The following is a 25,499-nucleotide window of genomic DNA, read 5'->3' as shown; positions in this document are numbered from 1 at the left end:
TTATGTACTCTAGCATTTTGGATTTTATATGGTGAAGCCCTATTATATTTAGTTGATTGGACAACACTTCTTTCTACCGGAAATTGCAGTAAGACTCGCAATCAAATGTTACCCCGTTTTCCATCTTTTAAGCAGGTTCAAAGTCTCAAAATCTTTAATTCTTCCGGGTACTACCAGGTTGTCTGTCTGGAATTCATTGTCATTGTCCATTCATCATAATTTTAATTATATAACCACTCATTATTGTTAATTCCTGGAAATTGTTCCTGTTGTCTTGCCATGGTAGCAATGGTAATTGCAGAATACAAGAATCGTGTAACATGACATTTTTTTTGTTACATTTGTACCCCGCGCTTTCCCACTCATGGCAGGCTCAATGCGGCTTACATGGGGCAATGGAGGGTTAAGTGATTTGCCCAGAGTCACAAGGAGCTGCCTGTGTCAGGAATCGAACTCAGTTCCCCAGGACCAAAGTCCACCACCCTAACCACTAGGCCACATTACTACTACTACTACTACTACTTATCATTTCTAAAGCGCTACTAGACGTACGCAGCGCTGTACACTTGAACATGAAGAGACAGTCCCTGCTCGACAGAGCTTACAATCTAATTAGGACAGACAGACAGAACAAACAAGAGATAAGGGACTATTAAAGTAAGGATGATAAAATAAGGGTTCTGAACAAAGTGAATAAGGGTTAGGAGTTAAAAGTAGCATCAAAAAGGTGGGCTTTTAGCTTAGATTTGAAGACATAACAATATAATATAACAATGCTGGTAAAGGTTAAGATAAACAGAAACTGTTCTCCCCCTTATTTAAGCAAAACTTGGGACTTGTGATCGTTTATTCCTTCAACCATTAATCTAATCGCTTGCGGGCTAGAATACAGGTATAATACTTCTTGATTTTAAACTGGCTCTCTTTGGGCAAGCCTTCTATGGCTTCTAGGATCCTGTAATGAAAAAGAGAAAAAACAGTGAACTTCAGTCACTTCTAGATTTTTAAAATATTACTTAACTAACATTTTTCCTGATGTTAACCAGTCTGTTACACTTGGAAGAAATGATGAAATCTGTATCATTTATCGGTAATCGGTTCACTTCTCATGAACCCAAGTCGAAACAGTTTACATTGCAATAAAAACAAAGCTGAGATTGAAAAATGAATGCCATAAAATAAATAGGAAAGCACAATCACTCAAGACCAATCAAGCAATTAACAAACCATAATTCAAGCCAAAGTACAACCTGCAAGAAATAGTCTTTTATAAACTGAGGTTTTTTTTCCCCCTTGTCACAGGAAAGCCAACCAGAAAGAATATTAAAGTCCAAAGGCTGTTTTAAAGAAATAAGCTTTCAGTGAAGTTCGAAAGGCGGTATAGGAGTCATCAAGTTGCAAATGGTGGGCCAAGAAAGAAGAAATCAGATGACTAGGTGGACTCCCATCATGCCTTTTAGGGGGACTGTAAAACAAGCCTGTTATCAGTAAGTGAACAAAGGGTACAAAAGGGCATATAAGGGATGATCAGAAAAGTCAAATGGGAAGGAGTGGCAGTATATAAGATTTTATGTGTTAATACAAGGATTTTGTATTTTATTCGAAGCTCTATAGGTAGTCAGGGAAGTCGTTGTAGAACTGGAAAAACATGATCATAATGTTTTGCATCTAAGGATCGCCATTTTGGAAATAACAATATTAAGATGCATAAGTGCTCTTAAATGACTCTTGCTATTCATTTGCTAATTGCCTCCTTTTTAAATTAATTTGTTCATTTGCACATTATTAGTGGCTTCCCCCACCGTTTGTAGATGTAAGGTTGTTGGTTCATATGTGATGTATATTATTAATCTGTACACTGTTTTGAAAATCTTGAAAGACCATTCAGAAAGTGTCTGAATAAACTCAGCTAAATGTTTTTAGGGCCAAAACAACTGGGCATCAATTAGCCCATTCTCAAATGGAGGGAATGTTCTGTGCCTCTGGGGTATACTCCTAAGTGGCTACAATTGGGCCATGAGTGTAAAGTTTAGGAAATTATCCTTTATAAATCATGTTATACTATATAGTATATTTTCATACGGTCACGTGATGGTGTGAAGCAGAGTGGAGGCAAACTGCTGAAGCTCCTGGGACCTGGACCCCCTTTCAGTGATAACTTGCAGCGATAAACGCGCCAAACGCTTCCCAGTGGCGGCGAAGGATTAATGGACAAATATATAAGTAAATCGCCAGCTGGGAAGGCCTCAAAAACAACAAAAAATAAATCTAAGAGCGGCGGAGGTGAAACTAAGATGGCGGACGAGCCGGTAGCGCCAGGCTCAGCCTTCTCCGAAGCGCAAATAAGCCAGCTGGTAATGGCGATTGAAAAGGCACTGGAGCCGCGGTTGACAACGCTCGATAATAAATTAGATGCCGTCCAAACAAAACTAGATGCCCTGGGCATAAGAACGGGAGACCTAGAAACTCGGTTTTCGGCCCTCGAGGACGACTTGCGCGGGTTTGGCCTGGACATCACATACCTCCAGAGGCAAGTCAAAGAGCAAGCGAACCAGCTGGAAGAGCTGGAAAATCGTTCCAGACGGAACAATATCCACATTGTGGGGCTCTCGGAGGCACTGCCCGATAGACACCTGGAGATCTGGCTAGAGAATTGGCTTTCGAAAGAGTTGGCGCTCTCAGATTCAATGGGCCCCATAGCAATTGAGCGGGCACATCGGATAGGCCGAAGAGACGGAGAACGTGGCAGGCCCAGGGTAGTTATTGCAAAAATCATGAACTATCGGCACAAACTGGAAATTATGCAAGGCTTCAAAATGAAACGGGATCAATTAAAACATGATGGACGTAATATTTTAATATTCCAAGACTTTTCCCAAGGGGTACAAGAACAAAGACGGAAATTCCACCAGATCTGCACAACTCTGGTACAGAAAAAAGTGTGTTTCACGCTTCAATACCCGGCTCAACTACGGATCTGTATTCAAGGCTCCTGGCGAACCTTCAAGACCCCAGCACAAGCCAAATCAGCGCTCCAAGAGCAGGACCTAATGGAAACAGACTGAGATATGGAGCAGGGTAATAAGGTTGCAGTTTATTGAAGCGGAAAGTTGGTGCATTTATGGTTATAAGGGGTTGCGGGTCCCTAGCACATGGCGTGACTTGAATTTCATCCCCAAAGTGTTGGTAGGATGAAAAGAGGGTCAGTAGTTGAACAAGGGGGGGGTAGATGGGAAGGTGGTTAAAAGGGAAGGGAGAAGATACTGACGAGGTAACACAAAAGGCAGAGAAGGGCAATGTGGTGGCTTTCAGAAGAGGTAACTTTGGGTGGAGCACAATCGATCCTATAATAATAGCCCCTGAGAGAAATAATAGGAACAGGGGGCTCCCGTTCCGCGAGGGGAAGGAGGGGAGAATAAGATTTTGGGTACAAGTAGAGTGTCGCAATTTACATGTCTCACACCGCACACTACAGTAATGCCGGCAAGAATAATTACCTGGAACGTGGGGGGTATTAGTTCCCCAGTGAAAAGAACCAAAATTTTAACAGCCCTGAAAAGACATAAAGCAGACATTGCCTGTCTGCAGGAAACTAGACTCACAGATGAGGAGCATGCCAAACTGCAACGGTTTTGGGTGGGAGAGAGTTTCGCATCAGCTGCCCAGGGGAGGAAAGGGGGGTAGCCATATTATTTCGAAAGGGCTTATCGTATAAAGCTAAATTACTAATGAAAGGGGCACAGGGGACATATATAGTACTGCAGGTGTGGCTGCAGGGCTTGGAATTTATCTTAGTAGGCATATACGGGCCTAACGTCTACGACCCTAAATTTTATAAAGAATTGGCAGCCCGATGTTTAAATTATCAAACCAAAAACTGGATAATACTAGGAGACTTTAACATGGTAATAGACCCAAAGATTGATTGTACTAACTCTGCTTCGCCACACTATTCAGGGCGCCGGGAGCAAGAGTTCCGGACATTCATGCAAACCCTTAATTTAGTGGATGTGTGGAGAACTCTCCATCCCGAGGAACGAGATTACACGCATCAGTCCCGGGCCCATGGAACACTGGCGAGATTAGATTATATATTAGTAGAGCAGACAATGTTTCAGTGGGTGAAAACAGTAACAATTGGTCCAGAAGAAATATCGGACCACACGCCGGTATGGCTCGATTTAGGAATCCCAGCAGATGAAAGGGGTGGGAGAGGATGGAGGTTCCCTACTTATCTAAGTACGGATAAGCAATTTCGAGAATATATTACAGCGAAATGGAACGACTTTGCCACTAATAATGCACAACATGCACAGACACAACCAGAGTTATTTTGGGCAGCCTCGAAGGCGGTGCTTCAGGGAGACATAATAGCTTATACCTGCTTACGACGCAAGAGAAGAGCACAGGGTATCCTACATTTGGAAGCACAAATGAAAAAAGCAAAGCGCATATATATACAGAATCCCACACAAGCTACCTTAGAGAATTTAAAAGCGGCACGCGTAGCGCTCAATACACTACTGCATGAACAGGAGACTAGGGCCGCCCTCTTTTTCAAATATAAATTGCAGAGATTTGGGAATAGACCGGGCAGGCTCTTAGCAAGAGTGATTAAACATTGGGGTGGCTCACGAGTAGTGACAATGTTAAAAGGTAAAGATAAGATGCCCATTACAGACCGTAAGGATATAGGAAAGGCTTTCACAGAATACTTCACTACCTTGTACTCGGGGGAGCATGGACCATTACCGAAAGCAGCTTCAGAATACCTGCAGCAAGCTGGCCTACCTTTGCTGACTCCGGTTGAGATAGAAGGGTTGAATGGCCCATTGACTTTGCAAGAACTCCAGGGGGCAATTAAATACCTTAAACAGCATTCTGCCCCTGGACCGGATGGATTTACTGGGGAATACTACAAGATGCTTCCCCTGGAGGCCTTGGGGGCACTGTTGGATTACTATGGACAGGTGATCGAACAAGGGGCATTTCCACAACATACAAATATGGCGTTGATAACATTAATATCAAAACCTGGGAGACCAGCAGAGGAGGTTGGTTCTTACAGACCGATCTCCTTATTAAACTTAGATGTCAAGCTGCTGGCGAACATTTTGGCAGAAAGGTTGGCCCAGGTTCTCCCGAGGCTGATAAGCTCTGAGTGTCCCGTTTCGGGGCCTTACCGGTGCTCCCGCGGCGGGGAGCGATGATCAACGGGGGACGAGGGCTCCGGTGCGGCAGAGACCAGCCGCCGACGGGGCCAGCGCTTCCGCGGGTCGGCCCGAGGCTGGCGACCCGCGGGAACGAACGCCGGCCTCAGGGAAGGGAGGACGCCGGCCAAGATGGCGGCGCCGGCGTTGTTGTCTCCCCGGCCAGAGCAGAGCAGCAAGCAAGTCCCGCCCACTTGCGCCGGATTGGCGCATGGAAGGAGGAACTCCGCCTGCGAGGCGGGTCCACCAATCCCGGCCCTCCTTGCCTGTCAGGGCTGAAGGAATTGGCTCCTCTCCAGGGAGGGGAGGGACGGGCGGGGGATTTAAACCCCGGAACAAGGAGGGCTCGGCGCTTCCGTTTCAATTGTCAGAAGCCCCACGGTGGATCGGAAGGCTAGTCACCTCCAGAGACTGTGTTCCTTGTCTGCGCTAGCCGTCCTTGCTAGCCACCTCCAGAGACTGTGTCCTCTTCAGCTAGCCGTCCTTGCTAGCCACCTCCAGAGACTGTGTCCTCTTCAGCTAGCCGTCCTTGCTAGCCACCTTCCGAGACTGTGTCCTCTTCAGCTAGCCGTCCTTGCTAGCCACCTCCAGAGACTACGTCCTCTTCAGCTAGCCGTCCCTGCTAGCCACCTCCAGAGACTGCGTCCTCTTCAGCTAGCCGTCCTTGCTAGCCACCTCCAGAGACTGCGTCCTCTTCAGCTAGCCGTCCTTGCTAGCCACCTCCAGAGACTGTGTCCTCTTCAGCTAGCCGTCCCTGCTAGCCACCTCCAGAGACTGTGTCCTCTTCAGCTAGCCGTCCTTGCTAGCCACCTCCAGAGACTGTGTTCCTTGTCTGCGCTAGCCGTCCTTGCTAGCAGCCCATTAGAGACTGAGTTGCTGACTACCAGCCAAGCCGACCGTCACCCCGCGGTTCCAGCAGTCCTGCTGGCCGCCTGCAGCTGGGGGCTCAACCCTCGGTGAACGGCGGTCGCCACGGGTGAAGATTCGGGGTGCGCGGCGGTCCTCGGAGGTCTTCCAGGCCTCAGGGAACCTAAGGGCTCACCAACGACCACAACAGGACAGGAAACGGAAGCCATGAGCTCGCCTACGCAGCCCGATCTACGGGACCTGGCCAAGGTACTTCAGCAGCAGCAGGAGCAGCTGAACGCCCTGTCGGGGGCGCTCCACAACGTATGCTCTCAACTTTCTACGCTTCAGGTACAGAACCAGGCCGCTGCGGGCCAGGGGGCCGCAGCGGCTCCCCGTTCGGGAGGGTTCCGCACGGGACCTCGGTTCCCTGAGCCGGCACGATATAATGGGGCCCCCGGAGGTTGCCGGGGGTTCCTCAATCAGTGCAACTTGGCCTTCCGGATGCAACCGGAGACATTTGCTTCGGACCAAAGTAAAGTGGGATATATCATGGGCCTATGTGAAGGGAAGGCCTTGGCCTGGGTGACCCCACTTAACGAGCAACAGGACCCCATCTTGGATGACTATAGTGAATTCCAGCGCCGGTTCCGTATGGTGTTCGACCTTCCTGGGAGACCATCTTCCGTGGCATCGGAACTGCTGCGAATTCATCAGGGTGAGGGAACGGTGGCCGATTATGCCATTCGTTTCCGGACTTTAGCCACGGAGCTCCGTTGGAACCCGGAGTCCTTAATGGCCATCTTTACGGAAGGGTTACAAGAACGAATCAAGGACGAATTGGCAGGGCGAGAGGTCCCCGGCCAACTGGACGCCCTGATTTCGCTCTGTATCCGCGTCGATACCCAGTTCCAGGAGCGAGCGAGAGCCCGGGCGGAACGGCAGAAGTGGGCACGGGGTACGTCCCGGATTACTAAGGGGCCATCTCCTCGCTGTGGGAACCGGGACTCCAAGGAGAATGGGGAGGAGCCGATGGTGATGGGCCGTCAACGGCTGGCCACTTCCGACAGGAAGAAACGCTTGTGGGACGGACTGTGCCTCTATTGTGGTGAGGCCGGACATTTTATTCGAGCCTGTCCCTCCCGGGCGGGAAACGTCTCCCCCAAGGCACCTTGAGGGGAGGGGTCTTGGGGCATTCCGCTCCCCTACCGGATTCCTTGATCACACTGCCAGTAATTCTACGGTGGCACAAGACCGCTATCCAGACCCGGGCCCTGGTGGACTCTGGGTCGGGGGGCAACTTCATCGGGCACGAACTGCTACAACAGATGGGCTGGCCCACGCTCCCACGGCGGCCGGCACTGCAAATCACCTCCATCCAGGGAACTACATTACCGCAGCCGGTCACGGAGATCTCCTCCTTTTTGGAATTGCAGGTGGGGGAGGATCACCGGGAAGAAGTTCAATTCCTGGTACTATCCCGGACCATCCATCCTGTGGTTCTAGGATTGCCCTGGCTACGGAGTCATAGCCCTGTTATTGACTGGACCAAGGGAAGTATCCAAGCTTGGGGTAGTTCCTGTCAGGAGAACTGTTGTAAGGGCCGGACCGGCAGCTGCCCCGCAGTTACTAGTATGCCCGGGGGGGCGCGAATAGAGCTGGGCTCCCTGCCCATGGACTATAGAGACTTTGCAGATGTGTTTTGTCCAGTGGAGGCGGAAGTTCTACCGCCTCATCGGTCGTTTGACTGTGCCATTAACTTGATGGCAGATACCATGCCACCGCGGGGCCGACTGTATACCCTGTCCCGAGGGGAGTCCAAGGCTATGCAGGAATACATCCGGGAGAATCTGCGAAAAGGCTTCATCCGGCCCTCTACGTCCCCGGCCGGGGCCGGATTCTTTTTTGTTACTAAGAAGGATGGCTCCTTGAGGCCCTGTATCGATTATCGGGGGTTAAATGCCATCACGGTAAAGGATCGCTTCCCTCTACCGCTCATTCCCGCACTCTTTGACAGGCTGCAAGGAGCCCAGATGTTTACCAAGTTGGACTTACGGGGGGCCTACAATTTAGTGCGAATCCGGCGAGGGGACGAATGGAAGACGGCTTTTAACACCCACGAGGGACATTTCGAGTATCGGGTGATGCCATTTGGCCTATGTAATGCTCCTGCAGTGTTTCAGCGACTTATTAATTTTGTGCTCGAGGATTTGCTGAACTCCACGGTAATTGTTTATCTGGACGACATCTTGGTGTTTTCCCAAAACCCCGCGGAACATGTGGGCCATGTTCGCGCAGTGCTGCAGCGGTTACGACAATACCGCCTGTTTGCTAAGCTCAGCAAGTGCGCTTTTCATCAGAGATCGTTACCCTTTTTGGGACACATTCTGTTACCCGGGGGGGCTACAGATGGAGCCGGACAAACTCCGGGCGATTCGAGAATGGCCACAACCGCTGGGACTGAAAGCACTGCAACGTTTTTTGGGATTCGCGAACTACTATCGCCAGTTTATTCCCCAGTATTCACAACTGACGGCGCCATTGACAGCGCTCACTAGAAAAGACGCGAAGGTCCGGGACTGGCCGCCCGAGGCGCAGGTGGCTTTTCGCCAGGTAAAGGAGGCATTCAACTCAGCGTCCATTTTATTAGCCCCGGATCCAGAAAAACCCTTTATTGTGGAGGTGGATGCGTCCGCGTTGGGAGCCGGGGCGGTCCTCTCGCAAGTGAATTCCAAGGGCCGGCGTCAGCCTTGCTCGTTCTTCTCTCGTAGATTCTCCCCGGCGGAATGTAATTATACAGTAGGGGACAGAGAGCTCTTAGCATTGAAATTAGCCCTGAAGGAATGGAGACATCTGCTGGAGGGAGCGGAACATCGATTCACAGTGATCACTGACCACAAGAATTTACTGTATCTACAAGAGGCTCAACGGCTCAATCCCCGACAAGCCCGGTGGTCATTGTTTTTCACCAGATTTCATTTTCAATTAGTTTTTCGGGCGGCTGCTCAAAATACCCCGGCGGATTCCCTCTCCAGAGCATTTGAGGTTCCTGAGGAGACTAAGGAGACCTATTCCATGTTGGATCCGGCATGCCTCAACGCGGCCGTGGGGGAGGTGGCTCCTACGAAGGAACTAGTGCCGGCCGCTGACCGAGCGAAGGTAATGCAATGGGGGCATTCGTCCCGATGGGCGGGACATTTTGGGTACCAAAAGACTCTGCGTCTCATTACCAGACAGTATCAATGGCCTCAGATGAGGCGGGATATTCTTCAATTTGTCACCACCTGTCCTGTGTGCGCCCGGACCAAACCGGTGATCGGGACCCCCATGGGGAAGCTACAACCACTGTCCGTACCGACAGGGCCCTGGACGGAGCTTTCCATGGATTTTATCACCGACCTCCCCAGTTCCCGGGGACATACGGTGATTTGGGTGGTAATTGACCGTTTTTCCCGAATGGCCCATTTCGTTCCCTTGCCGGGACTTCCTTCGGCGGTCACTTTAGCTCAACTCTTCATTCAACACATTTTTCGACTTCATGGGCTGCCTCTTCGGATTATTAGTGACCGGGGCCCCCAATTCACCTCGCGCTTCTGGAGGGCCTTGTGTACAGCATTGGGGGTGAAGACCCATTTCTCATCAGCATACCATCCCCAAACCAATGGCATGGTTGAGAGGACGAACCAAACGTTAAAAGGGTTCCTACGAGCGTTTGTCAACAAACGCCAAGATAACTGGGTCTCCCTACTTCCCTGGGCCGAGTTTGCATATAACCACAGTGTCCACTCGGCCTCGGGAGACTCTCCATTCTTCTTGGTGTATGGACGACATCCTCGACTTCCCGCACCTTTCCCGTCTGGATCTCCGACCCCCATGGTTAATGTAACTCTGGCAAATCTGCAAAGAGTCTGGGAAATGGCCTGAGAACAACTGCAGAAGGCAGCCACCAAATACAAGGTCTTCGCAGATCGGCATCGGAGACCCGCTCCCGACTTGCAACCAGGGCAGAAGGTCTGGTTAAGCACCAAATATCTCCGACTTCGGATGCCCTCTCGGAGATTGGGACCTCGGTATATTGGACCGTTTGCAATCCAATCACGAATTGGAGCTGTGACATATCGGTTGCGATTGCCTAGTACCCTGCGAGTACATAACGCCTTCCATATTTCCCTATTGAAAAGTTTTCAAGGATCTCGATGGCACCCCCAACGGCAAGAGACCGAAGATCTTGAGGCAGATCCCGATCCAGAGTATGAGGTGGAGGATGTTCTGGATTCAAAGAAGCGGCGGGGAAGGCTATATTACTTATTGTCTTGGAAGAATTTTGGCCCCGAAGACAACTCCTGGGAGCCCGCGGCGAATGTCCATGCTCCGGAGTTGGTCAAAGCCTTCCACGCCCGGTATCCTTCCAAACCCGGGCCCGGGGGAAAGGGGGCATCCGGGGAGGATACTGTCCCATTTCGGGGCCTTACCGGTGCTCCCGCGGCGGGGAGCGATGATCAACAGGGGACGCGGGCTCCGGTGCGGCAGAGACCAGCCGCCGACGGGGCCAGCACTTCCGCGGGTCGGCCCGAGGCTGGCGACCCACGGGAACGAACGCCAGCCTCAGGGAAGGGGGGACGCCGGCCAAGATGGCGGCGCCGGCGTCGTCGTCTCCCCGGCCAGAGCTGAGCAGCAAGCAAGTCCCACCCACTTGCGCCGGATTGGCGCATGGAAGGAGGAACTCCGCCTGCGAGGTGGGTCCACCAATCCCGGCCCTCCTTGCCTGTCAGGGCTGAAGGAATTGGCTCCTCTCCAGGGAGGGGAGGGACGGGCGGGGGATTTAAACCCCGGAACAAGGAGGGCTCGGCGCTTCCGTTTCAATTGTCAGAAGCCCCACGGTGGATCGGAAGGCTAGTCACCTCCAGAGACTGTGTTCCTTGTCTGCGCTAGCCGTCCTTGCTAGCCACCTCCAGAGACTGCCCTCTTCAGCTAGCCGTCCTTGCTAGCCACCTCCAGAGACTGTGTCCTCTTCAGCTAGCCGTCCTTGCTAGCCACCTTCCGAGACTGTGTCCTCTTCAGCTAGCCGTCCCTGCTAGCCACCTCCAGAGACTGTGTCCTCTTCAGCTAGCCGTCCTTGCTAGCCACCTCCAGAGACTGTGTCCTCTTCAGCTAGCCGTCCTTGCTAGCCACCTCCAGAGACTGCGTCCTCTTCAGCTAGCCGTCCTTGCTAGCCACCTCCAGAGACTGCGTCCTCTTCAGCTAGCCGTCCTTGCTAGCCACCTCCAGAGACTGCGTCCTCTTCAGCTAGCCATCCTTGCTAGCCACCTCCAGAGACTGTGTCCTCTTCAGCTAGCCGTCCTTGCTAGCCACCTCCAGAGACTGTGTTCCTTGTCTGCGCTAGCCGTCCTTGCTAGCAGCCCATTAGAGACTGAGTTGCTGACTACCAGCCAAGCTGACCGTCACCCCGCGGTTCCAGCAGTCCTGCTGGCCGCCTGCAGCTGGGGGCTCAACCCTCGGTGAACGGCGGTCGCCACGGGTGAAGATTCGGGGTGCGCGGCGGTCCTCGGAGGTTTTCCAGGCCTCAGGGAACCTAAGGGCTCACCAACGACCACAACAGGACACTGAGCAAGTTGGATTTGTAAGACGTAGGCAGGCAACCCATAATGTTAGGCGCTTACTGCTGGCTATGGCCGCTTGTGGGGAGAGGGGAGGCCCAGCAATGGTTATAAGCCTTGATGCTGAAAAAGCATTTGATCAAGTGCGATGGGATTTCTTATTCTCCACATTGGCGGCCATTGGAATAGAGGGGTGGTATCTGCAAGCAGTAAAGATGCTTTATAATAGCCCACAGGCCAGGGTGATTCTTAATGGGTTGAGTGAAGATGAGTTTGTAATTGGCAAAGGGACGAGGCACGGATGTCCACTATCACCTTTGCTGTTTATAATTACCCTAGAACCATTGCTTAGGACACTGATGAAAAAACCGGGGATAGCGGGGGTGAGGTTGGTAAACCAAGAAATAAAAGTTTTGGCATATGCAGATGATTTGTTGCTGGTCATAACGGACCCAGATAACTCACTGCCCGCACTCTTGAAGGAGATTACACAATTTGGTTCATATTCTGGTTTTAAATTAAATTTGGCAAAGTCATCTGTATTGGATATCGGACCAGATAAACAGCAAGGAAACGCTAGGGCCCTACCAATACAGAGAGCAAAAGGGAAAATTAAATATCTGGGGGTATATATCACATCAAACCTTAGGAAATTATATAAACATAATATTCAGAGGCTACTTCAAGAAACAGAAGTAAGATTGCAGGCTTGGGCGCCACTTCCGCTGTCGCTGAGTGGCCGCATAGCCTTGTATAATATGATGTTAGTCCCCAAATGGCTGTATGTTTTTTCAAACAATACCACTTTATCTTACACGGGTAGATGAACGACGTTTGAATGTAATGATTCAACGTTACTTTTGGGGGGGTAAAAAGGCTAGGTTGTCCATAGAAGCATTGCAGACACCTGTGGAATAAGTATAAGATCTTAGTATAAGATTTTTGAACGTGGCCAGTGGCATGAGGCACATTAACGATTGGTACCGACGAACACAAGAATATTCAAACACTGAGTTAGAATTGCAACTCTTCCCGGGAATTCACTTTAGTAATTATTTACATGTCACGGGGCACGTATACCTGCTGTTTTGAAACCTGTGATGCAACCAGCTAGGGCAACATGGAGGTGGATCTGCCGCCTACATAAGTTCTCCCCAAGAATCACACCATTCCTTTCAATCTGTGACAATGTAGCCTTTGCTCCGGGCCAATTGTATTCAGTGTTTCACAGATGGAGAGAAAGGGGTTGGAATATATCCTGCAAGCAGTGGATGAAGAGGGGCGAATGAACAGCTTCTTGGATTTGAAAGACAAATTTACTTTGTTGGATAAAGAACTGTTTCAATATGTACAATTACGACATTATATAGCTTTGTTGCCCTGGGATTCATTAACGGAAGATGTACAAGAGGAACTCTCCTCGGCCTTTTCATTTGAAGCGCAGGGCAAGGTTCCATTGACATTCTTCCACAGACATATTAGAGCTACAATACCTGAACCGGACTATGTAAAATTGGAAGGCCAATGGCAACAGGATTTAAGTGACAAAATAACAATTGACCTGCTAAAGGCTTATGTCAGAACAATCCAGAAAAGATCACAATGGGTCACATATAGGGAGCAGCAATATAAATTTGTATTCAGGATGTATATATCACCAAGACGGGCATTTCACATGGGAGCGTCACCATGGGGAGCCTGCTTAAAATGTGGATGCAGTGGAGCGACTCTAGGACACATGTTTTGGACATGTCCTGGGACTTTGAGATTTTGGAAACAGTTAGTACAATACATTTCAAGGTTGTGGAATAGCGCATAGACATGTGAACCCACAATGCTCTTTGGGCGACTGGCGCTGGAACGCCCTGCTCCGAAGGGCTATAAGGCCTTTGCCAACAAAGCCATTATAGTGGCAAGACATATTATTTTACAAGAATGGCTGTCTTATAGTGACCCTACCATTTCTAAATGGAGGGGGCAGATGATTTATTTGTTGCGTATGGAACGACTGGGCGTGGTAGATAATACTTATATACTTATGTCTAGGGACCTCTCCGAGAAGTCCTCAAGCTTCTCTTCAGAGCCTCTGGAATGGTCTGATTCAGACTCAGCAAAATACTCATCATGAAACATCTGAGTCTGCGCCTGCCTCAATCTGCTTGGAACGTCCAGGCCCAGAACCTCTCTGGGGCAGCTTTCTCCCCTGATGGGCTAGAGAGGGATACGGTGCTTGCTCCGCTGCCTGGCGCGGCACTGGCATCGACATCCAGCCAACAGGCAAAGCATGGGTCTCCAGAATAGGCTGAAGCAGCTCCATAGATGGACCCATACTTTTTTTTCGGAAGTGCCCTTGATGCCTTTGGCATTGCGCTGTCCCAGGTTGCACCCCAGCTCCTCCTGGAGCATGACCCAAAACTGTTCCTCGAGGGCAGGCATCATAAAAGGCAGGGTTGGTGCTAGTTCAAGGACAGACTGAGAATTAGTCAGTGTTGAATCGAGAGGGAGACTATCACATCAGCACTGCTACAACAGAGGAGAAGAAGTCTTCACGGCTCCGATACTGCTTGGGTGTCAGCGATGTTGATGTCCTGGCACTCCTGACACTGTGCATTAAGTAGGACTGATGCCGGTGCTGCTTTACCTTCGCTTGGTGCCTGGCATCAGAGTCCCTAGGTGCCGATCAGGAGGATGTGGAATCCACAGGCCTCCTCAGTGCCAGGTCAGAGGATGTTCAACCTGGGATCCTGCTATTAACGCTCAGTTTAGAGACAGGGGAGACCTCCTTGATGTCTGTCACCAGTGTCAGCTCCAGAAGCCATGGGAACCAATGCTCTTGATGCCAATGAATTGGACTTCTGGGTGACAAAAAATCTCTCAAGGACCACCTCCCTGGACTTTTGTGTTTTCTTCTGTATTTGAACACAGAGAAAGCAAGTTAGGGAGTCATGATTGCGGCTCAGGCACTTCAAGCACATGCTGTGAAGGTCAGTCACCAGCATAGTCTTGTTGTGCTAGGTAGGTAGACTTCTTAAACCCACTGACAGGTTTCTGGGACATCATGGGGAAGATAGCCACAGCAAAATCAAGTGGCTCAATGGTGGAGAGAGAAAAAGGTTTTAAAATGTTCTCTGAAGAAGAGAAAATGAACCCAGCCAGGAGCCCAGACTCAAAATGGCCGCAGGCCACGAAAAAGGAAATAAAAAACAAGAGCCAAAAACTCATGAAGAGAGAGGAGGGGGGGGGGGTGAGAAGACAATAACAGACTCCTGAGTAATTCAAGAGACAGCAGGAAGACACAGAAACAGGAAAATTGGCAAGAAATAAACTTTTCTCACACCACAAGTAAAGACAAGTCTTGTCTTTACTTGTGGTGTGAGTAAAGTAAAGACAAGTTAAGTCTTGTCAGCTCTGCAGAGAAAAAAAGACTGAGGATCCCATGTGACTTGTTGGCAGGAAGGCATGCATGGTGGGGGCCTACCAAAGGCTTCTTAAAAGAGATATGAACTCTGAGTAGCATCCACACTGGAGCTCCGTCAAGGACACCCATCTGTGGTAACTCTAGTCCTGCTTGCCCTCAGAAAAATCATGTTACCCAAAGACACAATAACAGGTTTCTAGGACTGTACTAGTAAAGATCATTGCCAACCAATATTCAGCTGTTGATGGAGGAGGGATCAGCCTTGGGTGGGGGGGATTCTTTCCATTCTGGGGCGTGGGAAGGAACAGCCAGAGTCGCTGCCTGGAAGGTGCTCGGTTACCTTCACTGCATAAAGTTAGGACAGCTTTCTTTCTGTCCTAATTTTATGAGGGTTTCTAGACAGTTAGAGAGTTGGCTATCACCGCTAACTGCTAGGTGGTCACTCTACCCAAACTCTGTTCCTAGCCCACCCCTAACATTCTCAATTATGGATTAGCCATTAAGAAGCAATATTCAGCAGCTCTGTCCAGTTAAGTGCTGCTAAATATTGCTGCTTAGTTCTTGACAAGCAATTTAAATGGCCAGGAGCCTCTGTTGGCCATTTATATCATTTTGAATATTAGGCCTGTAGTTCATAATTATTTAATAAATATTAATTGTATTTTATTCAGTTTATTATTATTATATTTACCTTTCTTTAGTTTTTTGTAGAAAGGCCTTTGCTTCTTCAGGATTATTTTTCAGAAAGTATTGATATGAGCAAAGAGACTCAATGAATCCCATCAGTTCTGATAGTGACAAAGGAAGAAAATCTGGTATATTGTTATATCTGCAAAAAACAGTGGTGTTAATAGGATCTATTTCTCATATACAAAATGGACTCTATCAAGCCCCTAGATTCCCAACATCACAAATCTCATCTACCAGAAGAATGTAATTTTCTCAAATTCAGCATCATTAACCTCACAAGAACCTTTAATACCGAATCTGAGTGTTCTGAACCTGTGAGTGTGAAAAGAAATCTAAGTTACAGAAATGTCATTAGAAAATATTAGGGGTTTCCAGTCTATGCTGATGGAGCTTCTTCATCAGCTTGATTCTGTGTCCCTATGGGTTCATGGAATATCAGGTCCTCTCATTTGTTCTGTTTTTATGGGAGAAAATACTTTCCCTCAGCAGGCAGCAAAAGAGGCAGGTAACTGAATGAGGTTGGCTGTGTTCTCTCTCCCTCTTAGATTTTCCACCTGGCAGAGTCTTTGCTTGTTAGCACTTGATGAGCGTAATCTGCACCTTTTTATTATTATTAGGCAGCTTTCATATGATTAAAATCAAACAAATAAAAATCTACAATTACAGGATACATTGAAACAAAGGGATTAGTATCATAGGCGTAGTTTGACTGTTTCATTTGGGGGGGCAAAGAATGGGCGGAGCATATTAGCATATCATTTGCATATATAAATATGCAAATGAATATGCTAATATGGAGGAAGGAAATGAAATTTACAGGCAAAATATCACAGATGCATATTTCAAAAAGCTGACACATTTCAATTAATAAATTATGAATAAAATACTTTTATTTACCTTTGTTGTCTGATCATTTAGTTTTTCTATTCGCTTTGATCCCAGTGTCTTCTGTTTTATGCAGTGTCTTCTTTCCAGTAGGCTTCCCTCTGCTCCCCACCCTCCCAGTCCCATCCATCTCTTGCTCCTTCCCTCTGCTCCCCAACCCTCCCAGTTCCATCCATCTTCTGTTCCTTCCCTCTGCTCACCATCCCTCCGTCCCATCCATCTTCTGCTCCTTCCCTCTGCTGTGCCTGACCTCTCCCAATCCGATCCATCTCCTGGTCCATCCCTCTGCTCCCCACCCCTCGCAGTCCCATCCATCTCTTGCTCCTTCCCTCTGCTTCCCACCCCTCCCAGTCCCATTCATCTCCTGCTCCTTCCCTCTGCTTCCCACCCCTCCCAGTGCCATCCATCTCTTGCTCCTACCCTCTGCTTCCCACCCCTCCCAGTCCCATTCATTTCCTGCTGCTTCCCACCCCTCCCAGTCCCATCCATCTCTTGCTCCTTCCCTCTGCTTCCCACCCCTCCCAGTCCCATTCATCTCCTGCTCCTTCCCACCCCTCCCAGTCCCATCCATCTCTTGCTCCTTCCCTCTGCTTCCCACCCCTCCCAGTCCCATTCATCTCCTGCTCCTTCCCTCTGCTTCCCACCCCTCCCAGTGCCATCCATCTCTTGCTCCTACCCTCTGCTTCCCACCCCTCCCAGTCCCATTCATTTCCTGCTCCTTCCCTCTGCTTCCCACCCCTCCCAGGCCCATTCATTTCTTGCTCCTTCCCTCTGCTTCCCACCCCTCCCAGTCCCATCCATCTCTTGCTCCTTCCCTCTGCTTCCCACCCCTCCCAGTCCCATTCATCTCCTGCTCCTTCCCTCTGCTTCCCACCCCTCCCAGTCCCATTCATTTCTTGCTCCTTCCCTCTGCTTCCCACCCCTCCCAGTCCCATTCATTTCTTGCTCCTTCCCTCTGCTTCCCACGCCTCCCAGTCCCAATCATCTCCTGCTCCTTCCCTCTGCTTCCCACCCCTCCCAGTCCCATCCATCTCTTGCTCCTACCCTCTGCTTCCCACCCCTCCCAGTCCCATCAATCTCTTGCTCCTTCCCTCTGCTTCCCACCCCTCCCAGTCCCATCCATCTCTTGCTCCTACCCTCTGCTTCCCACCCCTCCCAGTCCCATCCATCTCTTGCTCCTTCCCTCTGCTTCCCACCCCTCCCAGTCCCATTCATCTCCTGCTCCTTCCCTCTGCTTCCACCCCTCCCAGTCCCATTCATCTCCTGCTCCTTCCCTCTGCTTCCCACCCCTCCCAGTCCCATCCATCTCTTGCTCCTACCCTCTGCTTCCCACCCCTCCCAGTCCCATTCATCTCCTGCTCCTTCCCTCTGCTTCCCACCCCTCCCAGTCCCATTCATCTCCTGCTCCTTCCCTCTGCTTCCCACCCCTCCCAGTACCATCCATCTTCTACTGCCCCCCCCCCCGCGAGGTCCAAGATGGTGACTCCGTTTACCCCCTCTCTTCCTCCCTCCCTCCGGTGCAGGCAACAGTCTTCAGCTTTTCCAGCGTTCCTGGCAGCGGTAGTGATGTACACGCTGCCTTCGGTCTGCCCCGGAAGCCTTCTCTTCAAGTTCCTGTTCCCACCTATGCGGGAACAGGAACCAGTGTTGCCAGGTGGGCGGTTTTACCGCCCAATTGGGCGGTTTTCCGCGACCCGCCGCGGGAAATTTTTGCCCGCGGCGGGTTGCGGTTTTTTGGGCTGTTTTTGGCCTTCAGGGCGGTTTTTTCGGCCGCGGGGGGGCGGGGTTAGTGACGTTTTTGGGTGGGGTTAATGACGTTTTGGGCGGGTTAGTGACGTGGGAGGCGGGGCCGATGACGTGGGAGGCGGGGCCGATGACGTGGGAGCGGGGCCGATGACGGGGAGGCGGGGCCGATGACGGGGAGGCGGGGCCGATGACGTGGGAGGCGGGGCCGGTGACGTGGGAGGCGGGGCCGGTGACGGCGGGGGCGGGGTTGATGACAGCGGGGGCGGGGTTGATGACGCGGGGGTGGGGGTGTCAGGGGCGGGGTTTGTGTTTGGGTGGGTTTTGGGCTGTTTTTTGGGCTCCATCGGGCTGGAAAAAAATTTTCCACCTGGCAACCCTGACAGGAACTTGAAGAGAAGGCTTTGGGGCAGAGCCGAAGGCAGCGTGTACAACGCTACCGCTGCCAGGAACGCTGAAAAAGACTGCTGCCTGCGGCGGAGGGAGGGAGGAAGAGAGAGGGGTAGACGGACACGCTCCTCTCCGTCCGCTTGGCTTCCCTGTCCTCTCTGTCTGCGTCCCGGCCGAAAGGAAATGACGTCAGAGGAAGGCGGGACGCAGATAGAGAGGGCAGGGAAGCCAAGCGGACCGAGAGGAGCGCGTGCCTGCCTGCATGTGGTTTTTTTTTTTTTTTTTTTAAACTAATGGCGCGGCGGCGCCTCGCGTCGTTTGGGGGGGCATTGCCCCCCCTCGCCCCCCCAGTCTACGCCTATGATTAGTATTCTGCACCAGTTGTTGTTACTGAGTGCCATCAAGTCAGTGTCTACTCATTGTGACTCTCTGAATAATTGCCCTGAATTGTGTCCTGTCTTCAGTGAGGCAGCTAATCATTGATAGAAATAACAGTTGTTATTGTATCGATCCATCATATTGCTGTTTGACCCCTAGTAATACTACAAGACTACTGCCAGTAGCATTTTGAACCTGGCCCTGAAAATGGTGACTGTGATAAACTTCAGCCCTGACCCCAACTGGGAATTTTGCAGAGACATACAAAGGCTCAGGGTGGAGTTAGAGGAAGAGAGTGGGGGCGCTTGAGGGAGAAACTGAAATGAGGGGGTGGAAAAAGAGGGGTATGGGGAGGGAAATACTTGCCCCCTTTAGGACGTGACCCAGGAGCATATGGCTGTGGCTATCAGGCTTATTTTCAAAAGAGAAGGGTGCCCATCTTTCAACACAAATCGCAAGATGGGTGTCCTTCTCACAGGGTCGCCCAAATCGGCATAATCGAAAGCCGATTTTGGGCGTCCTCAACTGCTTTCCGTTGCAGGGATGACCAAAGTTCACGGGGGCAAGTCAGAAGTATAGCGAAGGTGGGACTGGGGCGTGGTTAACACATGGGCATCCTCGGCCGATAATGGAAAAAAGAAGGGCATCCCTGACGAACACTTGGACGACTTTACTTGGTCCTTTTTTTTTTTACGACCAAGCTACAAAAATGTGCCCTAAATGACCAGATGACCACCGGAGGGAATCGGGGATGACCTCTCCTTACTCCCCCGGTGGTCAGTAACCCCCTCCCACCCTAAAAAAGAAAATTAAAAATGTTTTTTCCAGCCTCTATGCTGGCCTCAAATATCATACCCAGCTCCATGACAGCAGTATGCAGGTCCCTGGAGCAGTTTTCATGGGTACTGCAGTGCATTTGTAAACAGGGCCCTAGGTGTGAAATTAACTTTTTTAAGTTTTGGAAGAAATTTAAAACATATTTGAGAATTTTTTATAGAATTTTAGGGGGTCTTTTACTAAAGCTTAGCTTGAGTTACCTGCAGCAGGACCCATAGGAATAAAATGGGCATATATATATATATTTTTTTTTTTTTTTTTTTTTTAATTTTGACACTACTAGATTATTATAATGTTACACATTTAGGTTGTTTGTCAAAACAAAGAAAAATCTTACAGACATTACAAAATATAGCAGCTTTTATGATTTGCCAAGCCAAAAAAAATGACAAACGTTTTTCCTCTTTTGACTAGATTATATTGGCTGCCTATAGACGCCAGAATCATATTCAAACTATTGGGGCTTTGGTCCAGCATATTTGGTCAAAGTATTAGAATCTGCACCTTCAAGCAATTCTACTCATTAATGTAGATCCTCTTGGGTGAAGAGAATTAAACACAAGGGAACGTTCTCTTACTCTATGCCTTATCTTGCTGCCTATTGGTGGAAGCTCCTTCTATTAGACATTAGGGCCCTAGGTGTGCTAGTGTTCATTAGCGCACACTAAAATTTAGCACGTGCTGTGTAGGTACCCACAATATTCCTATCGGCGCATACACAGCACACGCTAACGAACGCTAGTGTGCATTTGTAAACAGGTGTGAAATTAATTTTTTGAAGTTTTGGAAGAAATTTAAAACATATTTGTTTGAGAAATTTTTATAGAATTTTAGGGGGTCTTTTACTAAAGCTTAGCTCGAGTTATCTGCAGCAGGGCCCATAGGAATAAAATGGGCCCTGCTGCAGATAATTTGAGCTAAGCTTTAGTAAAAGATCCCCTTAGTCAGTTTTATTGATTTTTGTCTGTATTTCCTAGTATTGTTCTAACCTCTTGTTTGTAAACCACATAGAACCAGTGTTACTGGGGGACTGTGGTCTATAAGAACTATATTGTATTGCATTGGTATTGTATTTTGAAGAGGAAGTATTTTTTGGTGGAACAAGCTCATAAAGGGATTAGACTGAAAACACACTGGATTAACTCTTTTTCCTTCAGGTAAAATTAAATAATATGTGGGCCAAGGAGGTGGAATTTATAACAAGGAAGAGGGGGTGGGGGAATTGATCAATTATTAGCATCCCATTTGAAGAGATATATTGCACAAACTGCAGTGGTGGAGGCTCAAAATGAGGAGGATGGTTGCAAGAGAAGAGAAGGCAACTGCAGATTGTTGTTGTTATTACAGTAAGTCTTACTCCTCTGAGTCATCTGCACCACCAGACCAAATAGAGGGTTTCACTAAGATATTGCAAAGGAGAGGGCTGTCTAAGGATCAGCACTCCAAATTGGGGGGCCCTTTTACAGAGCGGCGGTAAACCCAACACGGACTTACCGCTCACTCTTCCGGGACTACTGCCGGCCCCATGCAGCCACCGGCGGTAGTCCTGCCCCGAGCGTCCCATTTCTGGCGGAAAAAGTGCCTGAAAATTGCTTGTGCGGCAGTAACCCAGTGGTAATCGGGCATAAGTACGTAAGTATTGCCATACTGGGACAGACCAAAGGTCCATCAAGCCCAGTACCATGTTTTCATCTGTGGCCAATCCATGCATATTCTTCTGTGCTCACCCTCTCACACCAACCACTGCTCCTGTCAGCCACCCCTCATCACCAGAGGTTCCTAATATGCTCTGACATTGCTTCTTCCTCATAAAAAACTTCCAGTTGGAATGAGCTGTCATTTGCAACGACATAGGAAATTTCAACGACATATTTGTCATTGCATGTAGTTACCAAATGAAAATGGGCAATAGTTGAGTCAACACGAATGCACAAACTTGGGAAAACAAGGAACATAAGTACATAAGTATTGCCATACTGGGAAAGACCAAAGGCCCATCGAGCCCAGCATCCTGTTTCCAACAGTGGCCAATCCAGGTTACAAATACCCAGCATGATCCCGAAAATGTACAAAACATTTTATACTGCTTATCCCAGAAATAGTGGATTTTCCGCAAGTCCATTTAATAACGGTCTATGGACTTTTCCTTTAGGAAGCCGTCCAAACCTTTTTTAAACTCCGCTAAGCTAACCGCCTTTACCACATTTTCTAGCAACGAATTCCTCTTTCTGAAATAGGTTGCCTTCTTTCTGCATAGTGCACACTATTTCCACCTTAACTGCACCTGGGTTTGACCTGCCAATCTCTACGTCTCTGAAAATTCTAGGAGTAATACTTGACAGAAATCTAACTGTAGTTGATCACACTAATGCAGCCATGAAAAAAGCATTCTTCTCTCTTTGGAAACTGAAGCGTATAAAACCTTTCTTCCCTAGAGCAGTGTTTTGCAATTTAGTGCAGTCTCTTGTTTTGAGTCATCTTGATTACTACAATGGTATCTATGCAGGGTGCATGGAACTGCTTCTTAAAAAATTACAAAATACCGCTGCAAGATTGATCTACAGTACATCGAAGTTCATCAGCTCCAGGCCACTGCGAGAAAAGCTGCACTGGCTACCTGTCAAGGAACGTATAACATTCAAAATTTGTGCCTTGGTGCACAAAATCCTTCACGGCGAAGCTCCAGCTTATATGGATAATCTTATCATCTTGCCACCAAGGAACTTGAGCAAATCTTCCCGATCCTATTTACGTCTCCACTATCCCTTATGCAATGGCCTCAAGTATAAAACCAGCCACGCATCTGCCTTTCCCTACATCAGTGCACATTTGTGGAATGGTTTGCCCAACTCAGTAAAAGCTACCTCTGAACAACAGGCTTTCAGAATCTCCCTGAAGACCGCTTTATTCAGGACAGCTTACCCTGCAGCTCAGCACTGCCTTAATGTTTTCTGACCCATTATGTTGTGCGACCATACTGCATTCCTTACCTCCTCTCTCACTTCTCTCCCTCTGTCGCTCCCCACCAACTACCTCGCCCTTACTGTGTCTGTTTATTACTAGATTGAAGTGTCCTTTTATACTGCTGTTAGCCTTTTTGAACTAATGTAAGCCACATTGAGCCTGCCCATGGGCGGGAAAGTGTGGGATATAAATGCCTAAATAAATAAATAAATTAGAAACTGAAAAAATGGCAAAATAGCTAAATGAAAACGAATAAATTAAAATTTTCTATAAACGACATGGGAAATGACCCAACACAAACATTTTATGGCTACCCATCCCTAGATTCCAGGTTGGTATAATTGGTCTAATGACAGTTGGTCTAAGGATACAATTCGTCTAAAGTCCAATTTGTCAAAAGAGACAATTCATCTAAAAGTTAATTTGTCTATTGGACAATTGGTCTAAAAAATCAAATAAGATAAAGATGTGAACTCATACATTTGTCATGTGGCAGATCATTTTTTCAAAGTCAATGATGAGAATACACCAAGTACTTTAATATAGTCAAGGCATTAAACCTGGAAGCAATTGGTATTGTAATACAATAGGTAAAGATTTAACTGAATGAGATAGAAGTGCAAAATCACAAGTGCTTGATATGGAAGAGTCGTGAATGAATGTATTAAGCTACTAAAAATTTTGTCTAGGAAGCCAATTATTAAATACTAGTAAAAAAGCCCCGTTTCTGATGCAAATGAAACGGGGGCTAGCAATGTTTTTTTCTGTGTGCATGTGGGAGTGTGTGTGTCCCTGCCCTCTGGCCTCTCTCCCCTCCCCACTGAGTCCTTCACTGTTACAGAGCCAGCGATTTGATTTCCTGCTCTGCTGTTTTCCTTCACTGACTGTTTGTGTTACAGAGAGGGCGGGGCAGACACTCATGGGGAAACCGGATATCTCTCCCCCTTCACACTTCCGGCTGGAGGCTTCATAGAACGTTGGTGTTGCCTTTTATATAGAGAGATGACTATGGCTTTGAAGTAGGCCTGTTCATGAATGAGATGAAAACAAAAGCTGTGAACTGAAATAGTGTTACAATTCTATCAATGCTAGAAACTGTTATGACACTGTATGCTTCTAGTATAAAATCCAGAACTGCAGTTGATGTTCAGTTGCTGCAAAAAGTGATGTTTGAGGTAAAATATTTTAGTTAAATCACAGCTGTTACAGTGGATATATTAAGGAATGGAGTTCTACGACTTTGTAAATTCAGAAAAGGGGAAAGAGAAGTTAGTTGCCCAAGGTTATCTTCTGTGCCTGTGACTGTGACATAAGTAAGTCAGAAAGATGATGGCAAAAAGTGCTTACTGTAACAGAAAGAGGGAAGCAAGTACAAAAAAGGACCAAGCACAAAAAAACAGCACAAAGGGCCTTTAAAAACAAAAGGGAGCACAATTTTTTTCATTTAAGAAATCCTTTAATAGTGAATTTTGATTGAAGAAAGACCCAACAGGGGCCGTGTTTCGGTGCCACCGCACCTGCGTCAGGGGTCACACCAATGACAAAGGAGGATTCAATAGACCAATTTTCAAAAGGCTGATGCTTTCCAAAATTCTGTGTGATATATTCCCTCCGAATGAAATGTAGTGCAAAGCTCACACAGCTGTTTTATGTATATGTTCTTATATATATAGATATTTATTATTTATTATATATATGTTGGGAATCATATACATGTTTATATATATACATTTTTTTAAATACATATAAGCGTTTTTTGTGTTGGGATGATTTATTTATTTGTATTAAGTGGTCCTTTCTATGTACACCACATACTTATTTATTCATGTTTAGATTTTACATACATGTATGTATAACATTTTATTATCATTTTATACATTATCTATTTGTTCATGAATATATGAAAAACTATGGTGGTATGTTGTTTTTAAGTATGTTGTTTTTATATTTTAAATTTGATATTTTATTTATTATAATTCAATCTGTTTTTTGATTGTAGCCCCTGGCGCAGCCCTTGGTGGGCGAAACACAGCCTGTGTCGGGCAATTTGTTTACATACGGTATCTTCAATAATATCTTTCTGATGTTATATTGATCTGCTGGCTTCTTTTTCCATATTGGATTTTGCAGATCATTTGCCTTGTTGCTTTTTAGAAAGATGTTGAAGGTCAGATGGAATGCATAATACATGATAAGCAATGAAAGAAACAGAAAAATTATGAAAGAAGCCATGAAGATCGTATTATGTCCATTTTTGCACAACAAACTTCCTACAATATTCTGGATTTTCTATATGGCATTGCCCATAATCTGCATTTTTAGAACAACATTGATAAATGTTCATGCTTTTTAGTTTTCTCATACTAACTTTCTTCACTCCTATATATAAGGTTATATAATTAACTTTTGTCATAAAGTTTGTGTGCTAATTTTTTAATTTCTGTATCTTTCTGTAGTTTTTTCCTTACACAATTACACTGATTTTTTGCATCAATATCCTGTCTCCTCTTTTGTTGAGACCAATTGCACATTAGATCAATT

The 25,499-nt window shown here is 47.8% G+C and overlaps 1 protein-coding gene across 1 annotated transcript in view; it reads right to left on the bottom strand.

Moving 5' to 3' along the window:
• Positions 1–733: 733 nt before the first annotated feature.
• LOC115464618 (putative methyltransferase DDB_G0268948) overlaps positions 734–25,499 on the bottom strand; it is a 145,557-nt gene continuing 120,791 nt past the window's right edge. The window contains 2 exon segments of the mRNA XM_030194980.1: positions 734–955; positions 15,763–15,900. Coding sequence (XP_030050840.1) covers positions 862–955; positions 15,763–15,900 — 232 coding nt within the window. The 3' untranslated portion in view covers positions 734–861.

The sequence above is a fragment of the Microcaecilia unicolor genome, chromosome 3 (genome assembly GCF_901765095.1).
Source record: "Microcaecilia unicolor chromosome 3, aMicUni1.1, whole genome shotgun sequence".
In the NCBI taxonomy this organism is placed as follows: Eukaryota; Metazoa; Chordata; class Amphibia; order Gymnophiona; family Siphonopidae; genus Microcaecilia; species Microcaecilia unicolor.
This window is presented reverse-complemented; position numbering and strand designations above follow the sequence as displayed.